Genomic DNA, 16416 nt, shown 5'->3' with positions numbered 1-16416 from the left:
GGCTTGCAGCCATGGGTGGTCGTGCGCCAACTGCAATCATCACTGACCAGGATAGAGCGATGACTGCAACCATTACCAAAGTGTTTCCTAGTACTCGTCATTGTTACTGTCTTTGGCATATTATGCAGAAATTCCAAGAGGAGATGTCATTTACCAAATTTGAGACATTAGTAACTGAGTTGAAGAACACTATTTTTTTTTTCGTATAGGATTGTTGATTTTGAGAGAAGATGGTGTACAATCATTGAGAAGTATGAGTTGTCTGAAAATCCTTGGTTGACAGAGATATATTCAATGCGGGAGAAATGGGTTCCTTGTTATCTCAGTGGCACCTTTTTTGCTGGTATGCACACGACTGGTCGAAGTGAATCGATGAATGCTCATTATGACCAGTTTGTCAATTCGACGACTACTCTTATGTAGTTCGTACATGGTAATGAGAAGTCTTTGGCTTTGCTTGCTAGGAAAGAAAGAGATTCTGATTACCGCACCGAGCATAGTTCACGGGTTGTGCCTAACGATGCTTTCCTCCTTATGCATGCCGTGAAGGTCTATACGATCTCAATATTCAATTAATTTAAAGAGCAACTAGAAAAGGCAAAGATGGAGTACAAAATTGATGGGGAACAGATTGACAGGTATGGAACCGGAAGCTACATGGTGAAATGGAGAGACCCGCTGAAGAATACTGCCTACTCATCTATTCGTTTCCAGCCCCTCGACTTTGCATCAGTCGATCTTGATCTTTTCATCATTCTCTGCGGTTATGTTTCATTTATTCTACAGTTCCACAAGATGCCACAAGATCACCGCCACCTTGACTATGCACCATTCAAGAAAGTCGTCAAAATTGAGTTATTAGCTCTACAACGGGAGAAATTGTGTCGGAAAAGAGCGAGAGAAGAAGCGAAGTGTTGAAAGAAGGTGGAGAAGTTGAAGAGAGCTAAAACTTGGAGTGAAAGGCTTGAACAAGCCAAAGCTAGGTCTTGCGGGCTATACTTGTTGCTAATTCATTCTGATGTGCTTAAATGTTGTAATACAGAACAATAATATTTTGCATAAAGCATTTTGATGTGCTTATTATAAATGTTATTGTTGTTACACAAGCGCGCCCACTTGCAATTTTGTTCCGTAAGTTGATATGATGCATTGATGTAGATACTATACCACCAGTATAATGCCAACGTTTGTCAACAACAAATTTACCTCAACTCATATGATCATCAATCAACATCAACAAAATTTAGCTCAACTGATAAATTGCCAAAACACGAAACTTCTGTTTTTTTGCCTCTTGACCGGTGTGGCCAAGGGGCAAAAAAACAGACACATCATTTTTTTATGCAAGTTCAAATCCAAACGATATGGCCGCACCATTTGGACTTAGTCCCAAACGTGTTTGGGACTAAGTCCAAACGGTGCGGCCATATCGTTTGGATTTGAACTTGGATCAAAAAAATGACGTGTCTGTTTGGACTTAGTCCCAAACGGTGTGGCCACACCGTTCGAGACTAAGAAGACAGAAGAATCAGAGTTAAGAAAGAAAGAATCTTGGAATCAATACCCCTCATTTCCGGTCGCTGACAATAACTCAGAAGATTGTAATAATGCATGAGCATTTTTATCTACCAGACAAAAAAACAAAACCACCCTCACTTCCCACTTCCCCACTTAAAACTCTAAAAAAATAATACAAGAACTGATAAACACTATTGAGAACTGATAAACCATTAAGAACTGACAAACAAACCATTTCCATTTCCAACACTTATCCCAACACAAGATAAAAGGAGGTAAACTAACCAAACTAACCACTAAACCCTAAACTAACCAAACTCAACATACCTAAATTCTATGCTCCTTCACGATATCGTCTGCCAATGAACTTGCACCGGGTCAAATTATATGCCTCCATGAACTCGTTCTGTGCATCGTCTGGAATCGCAGTCCCACCCAATTGCAGGCCTTGATTGAGCAAGCGAGAAATTTCATCGACGACGAGTCTTTGTCAAAATTAAAACGAAAAACTACATTAGTATATACATTTACATTTATAAAATACCAAAACAAAACAAGACAAAAATTAACGTTGTGAGATATTAACTCACCAGATTATGATATGGAAGACTCTGTAGGGAGTAGTGACTAAGATGATCAGGGCTTATCATTCGAATATGACCATTGTTTTCGTACCAACTCATGTATCTACTAACACACTCCCATGGATAAGACGGAATGGGTCCTCGTTGTTCAAGTTGAATCAAGTGATTCTGCCATTTACTCCAGTAGGAAGACGCAATATTAAATTTCACATCATACCCGCGTCCGGAAGTAGTTCGCGTCGAGGTCTTTGGTCTTGGGGGATCTGAGGGTACAAACTGCTTGACATTATCAAGAAAGCATATAAATCCCTCGAAAAATGTTATTTCATCCACCGGCCGTGTAGCTCGGACTTCAACATAGGGATACCATTCAACCTGTCAAATAGCATATGATCGAGGAAATTAATCAATAACCACATACTAATAATATCAATTAATAAATAAAACTATTTACATACAAAAATGTTTACATCGGTACAAGTCATATTATCAATGGTGGCTCGGGTATGCTTCAATGCAGCTGTTGTGCTAGCATAAAAAGACTGAGTAACTGAGTACCTATGAGCACGGGACATGCTCAAATGATAGTCCTCATTTGGGTATGGCCTGAACACTAGGAAGTACTCATAAATCCATGCCTACATTAATATAGACACCCAGTTAATATTGTAATAGATAGATAAAATTGACATTGAAAAGAAAAACAAAAAAACTAATACCTGTAGGAGAGTGAAATAGCCTGAAACACCCTTCACCCCGCGGCACTTGTGGCAGTCCCAAGACCCCTGTACAAGTAAGCCAGTAAGGCTGCACCCCACGCGTAGTCTCTGATCTCGGCAAATTTCGAAAGCAGTCTCAGATAACAAACGGGAACTGTAGTTCCAGACGTGTCGGTGAAGGCGGTATGTCACAGCCCGAATTTCTAAACAATAACAAAGTGAATATTTGAAATATAAATATCTCAAACATCACTAGGTTCACTTGTTTAAAAAAACAGACTATAACGGGGATACTACGCATACAAAACCCTAACAGCCATGTCATAAAAGAACCAACTTAAATAAAAATTAATCCCAATAATTATCCGCCATTGCTTTATTAAGATATCATCCGTCCAAATAAAACATCAACCAAACTCTCATAAATAAACTTACTCACTACCATGTTCTCATGCCATGAAAAAGGTAAACTACGTTATTACATCCTTCCAATAGGAATCAGACCTAAAAGAAAACTAACGGACTGCTCCAAGCAAGAATCCCAATCACACGCCGCGGTTCCACTGCCTTCCACCTATGTTCCCAAGAACACACCCACGTTGCCAAAACAAAGCTAACATGGGTCAGCAAAATGGAATTTGCTGGTATGAGTAGACTAACCACATATAAACATTCAAAGATTTTCTTATCCAACTAACACTTTAACTCTATCATAACCTAATCATTCTCAGCTGGGAAGAAAGGTAGTTCCGTCATCTCAACCGGCATAGTTTCTTCCCAAGCAAAACTTCCATTATATTAACTCATTTTAATAACTCGTTTTAATATCTAAATACTTGATTAATACTTACCAATATCCATTGCTGTATTAGGGTAGGACCGCGTCCCTGCACAAAATATTATTAAGTCCTACCCTCCTGCAAAAGAAAGTTAAAACTTGTATATATAACATATGTAGATATCCTATATGTATTCAAAGGTAAACCCAAGCATGCTCGCATAAACACATCAATTTCTCTTATCAATTAATCAATTACTTTTCTTATACACCCACCCTTTAGTACCTACTCCACGATTTGCACTCCACACATTTGCCAAATCACACATTCCTGTGTGCCTCTCTCCCACCGAATACCACAATATCATAGCCATCTCTGGGCTTTCATACACATATTTCACGACCTCTTTTGGGCACAAAAACTCGTCAGTCATTCATGGCACATTCAATGAATACCTTAGGTCATTCCCGCCACATTCAAGGAATACCTATCATATCACTAACGGGCCATTCATGGCACATTCAATGAATGCCCTGGGTCATTCCTGCCACATTCAAGGAATACCCAATCCTACATTCTCGTACACTCAAGGAATACAACTAACCCGCAAGGCGAATACCTTAGTTCCTCTTTAGGGCAGTCCAAACCATCTGGTCATTCATAGCACATTCAATGAATACCCGGGTCATTCATGGCACATTCAATGAATACCCTTATATAACGCTAACGGGCCATTTATGGCACATTCAATAAATGCCCACCTAACATATGACTTCATCAGTCATAAAACTCAATTCCAAAACTTGAGACGTGGAGAGTTCTAAAAGAGTGCGGTAAATTTTGTTTACGCATTATTGAACTTTATTGTATATATTATTTCAGAGAACGAAGGAATATCTTGATTCAAGTATTTTTGGTTTATGTGTTATTAATTTCATGGATGTATAAGTATCATAACGTTGTGTATCGTAAAAGACTGAAAAATCACAAAGCAGTAAATACACGTACACAAGTATATTTATAATGGTCCTAGCCTAAGTCAAACATGCTAATAATCCTAGACTTATCCTAATAGACCGAATCATAATTTTAGGAAAAAGTCAAATTTTCGGGTCAACTGGTCAAAGTCAACCCTGGTCAAAGTCAAAGTCAAAGTCCACTCACGGTCAATCCAAAGTCGAGTCCACTGGTCAACAGTCAAAGTCAGAGTCCACAAACTCTTCTAACCCAAAGGCCCAAAGTCTAAGGCCCAAAAATAAAATCTAAAGGTTATAACATACGAGCCCATCACGATTTGGCCCAAGCCCAAATCGTGATACACTGTTCATCTCCTTCCTCACCAAAACTTCCACCAGCGCCTCCACCGCTTTACAGCCACCACCGGTCATCCATATCTAAAACAAACCCAGCGGTTTTCATCCCCACAACTACACACCTATCCTAACAATTCATGATTTCATCATACTGCAGAAATCGCATCCCACGCCATTAACAAACCTTTGGAGCTTCAACAGCTCCTCTCCAGCACCCAATCCACCGCAACACATTCACCTCAACCCAACAACAATGTCCCAACAAAATCCAAACAACAAAACATTCAAACAACACATAAAAATCGGAACGGTTTGGGGTCTTGGTCGAACGCCATTAATGGCTGTTTCAAGGCTTCCCCTCACCCAATCAACCCAAACACCAATTCCATACCCAACTCTTCACTACCACAACCAAACATCATCAATAAACATTCAAAGTTAACAATTCAACATTTCCACAAATCAAATAAAAAACCATACTTAAAAAAAACAAAGAACGGTTTGGTGCTGCTGATGGCAACGCCATTAGCCACCGGTGTCCAGACTTCGACAGTTTAAATGCCAAAAGTCGTCCTAGTTTATCTACTGCAGTGGTTCAAAATGGTATCTAACCATTAACAGAGTCGGCAATATTGCAATTAGAGAAAACGGCATTACTGATATGATTAATCGAAACCAATAAAAGAAATATAACATATTATGACTACTCACCGTTTTAAAACCGAGCAAACTTCGAAAGTTTAAACCCCGAAAGCCCGACGCGTCATCTCGTCGCGAAAAGATAATCTTCCTCGTTCAAAACTTTTCAGTAAAACTCTCCTTTTTTTTTTAAACCCTCACTGTGTTTTTCCCCCAGAAACTCTCGTGAGAAAACTCTATTTTTTCTAGTTTTTTAAAACCTCCCCGAAAACAAGGGTTTTAGACTTATCTACTTACTTACGGGCTTTTATCCAAAACTACTGGATATCCTATCTTTGTTTTATTTATTTACATTATTTATTATTATTATTATTATTATTATTATTATAGGAAAAGCAATTAAAAGACGGGGTGTTATACGGTACATCCAAAGAAAAATAACAGATAAGCTCTCACAGCAAACTGCACCTCTTTTTGGGTTGATGCCTTCTTCACAACAACCCCATGTTCATCACATAAATCTTCATCTGTTACCTTCCCAGCAAACTGCTTCATCAAGAAATCCATCCTAACTTTGGAAGTGAATTTATTGGATTTCATCTCCGCATCTATCTTATCCATGGGTATGCCAAGATCTTTGTGGAGGAGTCTTTTTGTCTGTTCTAAGGTCAAATCAGTGTCCCCGATCCTTTGCTTTTGCCTCGATCGAAAACTCCTAAGAGTTGGGAAACATCGTCCAACGTGATTGTCATCTCGCCCCACGGCATATGAAACGTGTTGGTCTCTGGATGCCACATCTCCACAAATGCAGAGACCAACACAGGATCCTGATGCCTGTATACACCTAAGACCATAGCACATAAGACGGTCATTTGAAGCTCCACGTGAAAAGTAGAACAGTCTGAACACTCTCCGATGATATCCCATTGTACCAACTTGTTTAGGTGCCCATGGCACTTCAACACCCCTCGCTCCGCCTAAAACAACAAAAACTTAGTATTAATGTATGCACAAGTTTCGTAATACAAAATTTAAATACTAATAGACACTATATGATAATATTACCTGCCCCTCCCAAACATCGCGAGCCGCGTGCCTTTGCATAGTCATAGTCATACGGATGTGACACACAAGGGCCACCTCCATAAACACCTCTCTTGAACTCCAAGTCATTGTTAGACTTTCTCACAATATTCACTGGAGGTACAGGTACATGGACTTCCTCGTCATCCTCCTCCTCCTCCGCGTCCTCTTCCTCCTCGTCAGTCTCCTCTTCTGCATCATCAACACCCTCTTCTTCACTATCAGCATGACTTAGAAATACACTCTTCCCACGATCCATATTTACGTCATCGTCATCTACATCTAAATCTAAATCTAAATCTACATCTACAACTATATCTACATCACTCAGAACTGTCCCCTTTCTTCTCTTTTGATTTCCTAACTCTACACCACTTACAACATTACTGGGATCATCCGCTTTCCGATCCACTCTACGAACTGATGCCGAAGTGGTTGTTCTCCTTCCTCTCTTTTTCTCAAGCTCCTCATCGCGACCCGAACTACTACTCCCCCCACCTAACAACTTCTTAGCACCCGTGAAAACACTTTTTGCTGCATTCTTCACATTCACATTCTTTGTTCGAGGCATTGCTACAAAATAAATAGGAGTTAAAAATAAGACATTCAACTAATTCAAATTGTTGCAATACCAACGTGAAAAAACAAATAACAAAATAAGGCGGTGTGCATGCCAATCTATATCTAAGGTGTGCATGCTATCTAGGCAAACTATACTCCTCTATTAAATCCCCCCTCCACACACTAACAAAAAAAACCCAATCTAATTCAAGCATGCGAAATCGACTAGGAAAACTTTGTGAGAACGACTCATGTAAAACTTTAAAGCCGCCATGGAGATAATGAACATCGAAAAAAGAAGCACATTTGTAAAACGAAAATAGTCGACGCGGCATAAGAGAAAGACAATATAAGAGCTGAAACTCGATGGGGAAAATGAAAGGGCCATAATCTCACGAGTGGAGGAACGAAGAAAGACCAACATCAAAGGGGAACAACTGTCGATACTCGATCTTAAGTCTCTAACTCAAAAACTAATAAATATGAACTGAGTGTAGAAGCTATTAAAGTCACAGTTGTATACATAGCACATCAAGATCAAGAAGTCAGAGAAAACTGTAGAGTCAAATGCATCTACTTTGCACATATATATATAGTAGGAGGCATTATAGAAAAATTACTATCAGTTATTAAGTTGGATTCGAGCATACGGCATAGATGCAAGTTAAATGCAGCCACATGGTATTGAGTTTGAGGCAAGTAAGTGTCGGCGATACACATTAATGAATTTTGGCGTCTCTCTTGCTAGTTTGGGATGTCCAACATAAACTAAAATGTCAAAAACTTTTAATCTTCTGTACTTGCATGATCTTCATGGCAAATTCTTAGCTGGAAAGAAGCCTTACGACCATGCACGAGAGTACCAGGGTAGGACGGTAGGTAGTCGGGACCTTAATTAGTTTAGTTAAGTGTCACACTCCTACTATGATTTGCATGTACAAAATGGGTGTCTAGAATTCAAAAGAATTTAATCAAACATAACATTATATAAAAAAAAAAAAAAAAATAATAATAGAAAGATAGAACAGTTACTTGAAACAGAGCTATATATTTATTTTGAATCAAGCAAGCAGTACTCCAGTCGATATGGCCTCAAATAAAAATCTAGTGATATCAACAGGAGAGACAATGAGTTCATAACTTCATTGCTTGATTTAATGATTTATTTATTTTGAACTTGGATAAACATAACATTGATGTCTCTGTCTCCATTTCTATAAATCGAAAAAATTAAAAATATAAATAACTTAAACAGTCAAAAATCCCAATGTACATAAACAGTGTAAATAACTTAAACATCAAAACTCTGACAGAGTTCAAAACTCTGATAGAGTTCACCGAACTCTGACAGAGTTCACCGAATATGCTACTTCACCGAACTCTGACAGAGTTCAAAACTCTGATAGAGTTCACCGAACTCTGACAGAGTTCACCGAATATGTGTTTGTCACCGAACTCTGACAGAGTTCAAAACTCTGAAAGAGTTCACCGAACTCTGACAGAGTTCAAAACTCTGAAAGAGTTCAAAACTCTGAAAGAGTTCAAAACTCTGATAGAGTTCACAAAACTCTGATAGAGTTCACCGAACTCTGACAGAGTTCAAAACTCTGACAGAGTTCAAAACTCTGATAGAGTTTACCGAACTCTGATAGAATTCAAAACTCTAACAGAGTTCACCGAATATGCTACTTCACCGAACTCTGACAGAGTTCACTGAATATGCTACTTCACCGAACTCTGACAGAGTTCACCGAATATGCTACTTCACCGAACTCTAACAGAGTTCAAAACTCTGAAAGAGTTCAAAACTCTGATAGAGTTCACCGAACTCTGACAGAGTTCACCAAATATGCTACTTCACCAAACTCTGACAGAGTTCACCGAATATGCTACTTCACCGAACTCTGACAGAATTCGAAACTCTGACAGAGTTCACCGAATATGCTAGCTAGTTCACCAAACTCTGACAGAATTTGAAACTCTGACAGAGTTCACCGAATATGCTAGTTAAAACTCTGACAGAGTTCACCGAATATGCTACTTCACCGAACTCTGACAGAATTCAAAACTCTGACAGAGTTCATCGAATGTGCTAGTTAAAACTCTAACAGAGTTCACCGAATATGCTACTTCACCAAACTCTGACAGATTTCAAAACTCTGAAAGAGTTCAAAACTCTGATAGAGTTCACCGAACTCTGACAGAGTTCACCGAATATGCTACTTCACCGAACTCTGACAGAGTTCACCAAATATGCTACTTCACCGAACTCTGACAGAATTCGAAACTCTGACAGAGTTCACCGAATATGCTAGTTCACCGAACTCTGACAGAGTTCACCGAATATGTTACTTCACCGAACTCTGACAGAATTCAAAACTCTGACAGAGTTCATCGAATATGCTAGTTAAAACTCTGACAGAGTTTAAAACTCTTACAGAGTTCACCGAATATGCTACTTCACCAAACTCTGACAGAGTTCACCGAACTCTGACCGAGTTCAAAACTCTGACAGAGTTCACCGAATATGCTAGTTAAAACTCTGACAGAGTTCACCAAATATGTTACTTCACTGAACTCTGACAGAATTCAAAACTCTGACAGAGTTCACCGAATATGCTACTTCACTGAACTCTGACAGAGTTCACCGAACTCTTGACAGAATTCAAAACTCTGACAGAGTTCACCGAAATTGTCGTCGACTTTAAACGAGGATATCAATCATAACTATAATCATAGCAACCTATATTAAATCAAAATTCAATATTATAAACGATTAAAAAAAACAAAATATAGTTACAATTAAGCATAAACCTCTTTGCATGTATACTTTCTATGTCTGTGTGTGTATGTGAGATAAAGAAAGTTATTAGATGACTATAATAACATAAGGCCAATAAGTAAAGCATTTCTAGGCACATACAGAACATTTTGACACAGAAGGAAACCTCTTTCGCCAACCGACAAGAACTCTAATCGATAAATGAAAAATAATATTAAATAGTAGCTTTCAAATGACTAATTGAAAAAACTGCATAATTAAATAACACAATGTTAATAAACTAATATATATATATATATACCAGAATCACAATACCCGGATCTAGTTTCCAGTTCGCACAACTACAATGGCATCAAATTGAAAGACATTAATTAAATAAAAACGAAGGTGTAACTTACACTTAAGAGTAAATCTTGAGAAAGGAATAAAAAAAACTGGTGCAAACTCATTTGTTTTTCTTCAGATAAAAACTTTAACAAGAAAGGAATCAAAATCAATGAGTTGTTTATTGCATTTACATTATCAATAAACAAAATGATGTTTGAAAATTAGAGAGGAAATGAGGTTGTTAGTTTTACGAGACTGCCATTTTGAGTTTTGAGCATTCAAGTTTGCAGTAGTGAGTGAAGTGAGTGAGAATAAAATGTGTTATATATTTCAGACAAGAAGACCGAAAATGTAGGAGACCGGAATGTGTTAATGGAAGCATACCTTAATTGGAACTCGAGAGAGAGTGAAGTCAAAAGAGCTCAGGTGGTCGTTAATGGCGATGGAATTGGGTTTTAACAATAGTTCGATCCTTCTCTTTTTTTTGTAGATCTGTTTTTTTTTTCTTTTTTTGAGAAGATGAGAACGAAAAGACGTTTTTACCCCCACTTGATTGGTTAGAATTTGGAGTGTTAGATCATGAGATCTTGAGGTGGATCCGACGGTTCAAGAGGAGTGTGAGATAAGAGTGTCACTATAAGAGTGGCACTCTAGACAAACCGTATATATATATATATAACATAACTAAGATACTCACATTTGATGAAGCACTCTTATACTTCATGTTGTTCGGCAAAAGTGGCTATTGACAAAAGATCCTGGAGAAAACCAGAGCGAAAATAGTATCCGAAATAAGAGTCACTCAGTTAAAGGTATACATATGTATCAAATTGAATAAAGCATTGATGAAACCAGACTCTTGTTCTTCCTCTTCTGCGGCCAAAGCAATAAGGCAGTGGTTTCTCTTCCTCTTCTGCGGGAAGTGGTGGTAAAATTGTCATCAATCCTTGAAGAAAGAAATCTTTTGGGTGGCAAGTGCAATATATGTAAGAAAGTGATGTCACAGTAATTATTCAAATGAATGCATGAACAAAGAAATTAAAAATGATGTAACATTTTCGTGGCTTTTAATTGTGCCTAAATGTTATTCTTGTGTGCTGTGAAATGAGAAGAAATCACACTTGAACACCGAATTTTTACCACGGACTATTTACACTGGGAAAGGAGTGATCATTATCTCAAGCCACATACCTCTCAACGGTTCAACTTGGAACAGCAAGGTCTGGAAATGTGCTACACACCGTACCTTGCTTTATTACAATAGTAATATGATTCATGCAGTCAGCAACAAAATGAAGGTGAACTACATGCACCATCCTCCAAATGCCTAATCCTACTACTTAACTAAATCTTCATTTCATATGGGGTGAAACAGCATTACAGACATTGGCAACCATTTTTTTTTTTTTTTTTTTTTCCCTAGTAGGACAATTTAATATAAACTCCCTAACCCTGTATAGAATTTATTCTACAAACAAACGGCCTAGCATGCCCACAAAAAGTACTGCAAAGAAGAAAGATAATATTCCTTGGTAGGATATAGAGAAAGGGTAAGGGTGCTCCATAGTCTCATATTCTATGCTCTATCCTACCGTGTATTCCAAACGAATGGCCTATTCATTTTAGATGCTTTTTAAAAAGTACGTAAAGAGTTAATATAGATAGTTTGTCAAAAAAAAGGGGCATATTGTTGTATCAATTCTCAATAGCTTATCAATTAAAAGGAAAGGAACTGGACCTGTGGATACAAGTAGATTTAAGGTTATTTTACCTAGTACATCAAGGTATACCATGTCGATGAGATTGTAGGATGCGAAATAAAAGTATAAAACCAATTTTGACACCACCAAAAAAAAGGTAAGAAAATAATAAACAATTAATGGAACATACATCCAGCCGTAGGACACTTGACTGTAAAAACTTTTGAGTTGATCCAGCAGAGGGTGCACCAAGATCCTGGAATCCTTGTTTGATAGCTTGCATTGAGTATGGAATAAATTTCAACACAGCGATTGGCAGGTAGAGTTTCTCCATGAAACGCATGCAACACTTCAACAGTCTCTAGGGAAAGTGAACTGCTCACTAATCCAAGTTGGAATCTTACATGCATTGCAAATCATGTGTTTCAAGAAACTCAAGAGTTCCTACTCTCAAGCCATTGTATATAAGAGCAAAACAGGGACTCCTTGTTCACGTTTTGCTTCGGTTGGAGTAATTTGTTTATGACTGGGTTTTTATAGCTGGCTGCTTAAATAATGTTCAGAGTTCAGACTGAAAAGTTCAAATAACAATTTACCAAAACTGTTGAATGGAATACTGAGAATGTAAGATCATACCCGTCTTTCACCAGAATACCAGATAAACCACACTAGTGAGGTTTCAAACCAACATTGCTGATTCACATCATTAGAGTATTTCTTGGCTAACAAAACCGGAAATAAAAATGTCAAGCACATTTCACTAATTTGGAAATTATTTTGAGCAAGTAGGAATCATCGCAATGGAAGTTTTGATGTATCAAGTATATGTAGTGATAATTGCTACCCATTCAACCACATAAGTGTAGAGCAAAAGGTACACCAGTAAAATTGATATGATGCATCGCCATTGATATGATGCATCGCCCAAAACATATCCTTAGCATATAGAATTAAATTGTCAAAATGATCACGTACCTAGCTTTGATCAACTCCAGGTGCCTCATTGCTACTAGCTAAGAGGCTTCCCATCATTACGGTAGATGCCCCTAGTACTAAAGCTTTAACAATGTGACCTGAGTTTGCAATACCCCCATCATCAATCACAAGTACGCCTTTTGTTGAAGCAATGGATGAAACCTTGTACACTGCAGTTGCCTAAAGATTTTACATTCAGGATATTAACATATTGAATGTAGCCCGGTGAAAGAAAATTTTGTTTACTTCATATCCACAGCCAAATCCCATGATATTCCTTTGGTTAAAAGCTTCTATTTTAGTAATAAGGATTTTTTTCTCCATGCACTTAGATAGTTAGATACATATGTTGAAATAATTAGAAGATTAGCATAATAGGTGAAACGGCTTGTGATAGAAAAGATTGGAAAAAAACAAAGAAACTGACATTACTAACCTCATATATATGTGACGAAAGCAAGGACAATCATGAGATTATAACAATGATAACTTGGAGACAACTGTTGCTGGCCGGATAAAGTCTTAGTATCACTACTGCATTTGGATTCATATATTGGTTACAGAAAGTCAGAAACAACCAATTTAACACGTCAAAATACACAAACCATATTCTGATTAAAAACTCTTAATTCTCAGAGATAAACCTCTTTGCATGAAGCATGCCATTTACATAGAAAGTGTAACACATGGCATAGGGCGTACAAACCAGAACTCACGCTTCTTGTATGTAGTATTTATATGTTGCTAAAGTTCAGATCTGTCAATCTCATTTTTGAGCAACAAAATCTTGTCTAACCCGAAAAGGTCAAGTAAAAAAGTCTGTGAGATGTTCTGTACAGAAGTAGTTTGAGGATTCTAGTGGGCTTCCAGTAAAGTCTGATATGAAATCATTAAATGATCAACATAATATTTTATCAAATGCTCTAATGGTGCGGTTGGCAATTCAGATGGAACTTGCCTCCGTCTGACAGAACATCCCCACTCTTTGCATACAAATTAAATCAAACAAAGGGTTACTGAATATTAGATCAGATATAATCTTATCAACACCATCGCAACATATTCAATTTTAGTTATTATTCAATCAAATTTGTGCCACTAACATGCCCTAAAAATAGTATGGAAAGTAGCAATATTAAGACATGTACCTCCGTCTGCTAAAACTCTCAAAAACAAACCAACACTTGACAATACAATTTCTTTGCGAGAAACACAAACAGTACGTATACCATTCGAATAATAAACATCAAATACAAAAATGAATAAAAGATTGACTACATACCTTCGTATTTACCGTTACGCAAATAAGCCTCCATAAGCTGAGCACACAAACGACAAACTTCATCCAACCCAAAAAAAAAAAAAAAAAAAAAAAAAAAAATCCTTGATCATCATATCTAGTTTCCAGACAAAGCTATAGAAGACGTGCACTATAAAAGTTTGATTAGTAGCAAATTTATTTGGCTATAAAATGGCTAAAGATAAACTAATTATTTGGCACTAAGCTTAAACCTTTGATTAGACCTCCAGTTGCCTTCCAGCTGAAGAGTCTGAACCAGACTTAAAACAAAATTAAAAATTGCAACCTAATCAAACAAAAATGGAGAAAAAAAAGGGAAAAATATGGAATCGAGCAGATAGTTCGAAGGCTCGACGATGAGTATAAAACCCAGCGAGGAGATGGTATAAAACTCAGGCAGAATGAAAGTAATGGTATATTATCAATCGTAATACACAACACTTTCACTGACGAAATGATTGCCAAAGCCCTTAAACCCCCATAACTAAAACAGGTGCAATATATATTGAATAATGCTAAAGAGAACCAGAAACAAATGCTAATAAGTTAGAATTCTGAAAATCAAGATTGTGGTACATGAGCGTTTGGAAGGCACGCACCTTATTCCTGTTCAAGCAATTTATAATAGTCATCATTTGGCGGATACAGAAGACTTGAATCTCCAAAATACTAAACAATATAGCCACTTCCGTTCAGATTACAAAATAGAGAGAATTATATAGTATAAAAAATCTCATCACCGTATAAAAATTTTGTGTGATCGCTTCAAAATTTGAAGAAAGTAAGAGAAATGAAGTTGTTGGTGTTGGTGTTATTGCAGTTGGATTTGTGTGTGTTAGAGAAACTGATTGAGGAATCTTAAGTTGATAAATTTTATGGTATTCAGAGATGTAGGGGTGATGACCGATGATTGGTTGCAGGTGAGAAGATGGGTATAAAACCCCAGCGAGAATTTGAAGAGCAATGAGGGAGAGAGAATGGAGATAGAAAGAAGCACAATTCGAAATGGAAACGATGCAAAACTAGGGGTTGGGAAGAGGAAGGGATTTCCTAATTAATAAACTCGGTATTAATGGGTAATTAAAGTTGGTATTTATGGTGACGTACAAGTCAAATGATGTATGGAGTTTGTATTTTTATTAACCAACACATCATGAAATGACCAATTATTTCTCTTTAAAGTGTCCTAAGCACTACTTTAATTTAAGGGCACTATTGGTATCAGAAATTCACAGAAGCAAAAAAGACAAAGTAGTCCTTCTAATTATTATTTGGTTGTTTTGAGTTAATTATTCATTTAGGGATATTATGTGTAAGAAAAATACCCCGATGAATTTAAGGGTCTAGGTTAGTTATAGGAGATACTACTAGTAGAGATAACTAAGTTATATAGTTAATTAGCTAACCCATTTTATAATACGTGCAGTATAGTAGGATTGCAGATAAAATAGAAAATGAGTTCCCAATAGAAAATTAAAGAAGATGTACAGGCGTACAGTGATAAAAGTCCAAAACTGTAGTTTTAACCCCTTAACAATATTACTTTTAAGCCAATTATGTGATTAATAAGTAAGAGTTAGTACTGTTATCGTGTTCTTATGTATTTCAGGTATTAGAGTCGAATATGTGGAGAAATGCGCTCCTTTTGCGAGATAAAGGAGCAAGGGTTGGTTGCTAAGAAGTTCTATGATAAAAGGACAAGAAAAAAAAAAAAAAAAAAAAAAAACCTTTTTAAAGCCCGATCAAAGCTGAAAAGTCAAAGTCAATTTGGAAAAACAACAAGACAAAAGTCGAAGATAACTTAGAAGGTCGTGATCTTCGGACTCAAACCTCGGAATTGGGCTTACCTTATATCAAAACGACCGGCTTGGAAAGAGCTTTTCAATGGTCCAAGCCTTGATCCAATCAAAGGAGCAGAAGTAGATGAAAAGGGCTGTTGAATTCATTTCCAACTGAAAAACCCTTTGTGGACTGAAATAATGAGGTTTTGGGCTCGATTTCTGGCCCAAAACATGGCTCCTCAGCTCATGCATGAATTTGTGGATCTTGTCGCCTCCATATGAAGACAGAAAGACTTAGCTCTTAAGCTACCTAGATGTAGATCAGAGAAAGAAGTTTAGAAGTTAGTTTTTTACT

At 37.2% G+C, this 16416-nt stretch overlaps 2 protein-coding genes and 1 long non-coding RNA gene across 3 annotated transcripts in view; all 3 read right to left on the bottom strand.

Annotated features, from left to right (window-relative positions):
* LOC147519278 (uncharacterized) overlaps positions 1–15405 on the bottom strand; it is a 50786-nt gene extending 35381 nt beyond the window's left edge. Inside the window, exons 1-7 of the mRNA XM_086590929.1 lie at positions 14263–15405; positions 13417–13514; positions 12981–13160; positions 12642–12727; positions 12196–12549; positions 11163–11218; positions 11003–11063 (exon numbers count right to left, since the gene is read on the bottom strand). Coding sequence (XP_086447055.1) covers positions 11003–11029 — 27 coding nt within the window. The 5' untranslated portion in view covers positions 11030–11063; positions 11163–11218; positions 12196–12549; ... (2 more) ...; positions 13417–13514; positions 14263–15405. The remainder of the gene's footprint in view (positions 1–11002; positions 11064–11162; positions 11219–12195; positions 12550–12641; positions 12728–12980; positions 13161–13416; positions 13515–14262) is intronic.
* LOC147519280 (uncharacterized) lies at positions 2141–3994 on the bottom strand. The gene is made up of 3 exons (XR_015214200.1): positions 2822–3994; positions 2573–2740; positions 2141–2477 (listed from the first exon to the last, which is right to left on the bottom strand). It is a non-coding gene; the product is annotated as an uncharacterized LOC147519280 (long non-coding RNA).
* On the bottom strand, positions 5273–10762 carry LOC147519279 (uncharacterized). The gene is made up of 4 exons (XM_086595022.1): positions 10690–10762; positions 6618–7208; positions 6327–6396; positions 5273–5315 (listed from the first exon to the last, which is right to left on the bottom strand). Exons 2-4 carry the CDS (start codon positions 7204–7206, stop codon positions 5273–5275), a joined length of 702 nt encoding a protein of 233 aa, XP_086451148.1. The 5' UTR covers positions 7207–7208; positions 10690–10762.
* Positions 15406–16416: the final 1011 nt, after the last annotated feature.

The sequence above is a fragment of the Coptis chinensis genome, chromosome 2, assembly GCF_015680905.1.
Source record: "Coptis chinensis isolate HL-2020 chromosome 2, ASM1568090v1, whole genome shotgun sequence".
NCBI lineage: Eukaryota > Viridiplantae > Streptophyta > Magnoliopsida > Ranunculales > Ranunculaceae > Coptis > Coptis chinensis.
Note: the sequence above shows the minus strand (reverse complement) of the source record. Positions and strands in the feature narration are given on the sequence as shown.

Bases quoted from the DNA above. Each gene is read 5' to 3' on its own strand.
- LOC147519279 (XM_086595022.1), bottom strand. From the start codon at position 7,206: ATGCCTCGAACAAAGAATGTGAATGTGAAGAATGCAGCAAAAAGTGTT. The intron at 6,397-6,617 runs GTAATATTATCA...CTATGGTCTTAG, and splicing joins GCGATGTTTGGGAGGGGCAG to GTGTATACAGGCATCAGGAT. The intron at 5,316-6,326 runs GTTTCATATGCC...TGGTTGTGGTAG, and splicing joins TGGCATCCAGAGACCAACAC to TGAAGAGTTGGGTATGGAAT.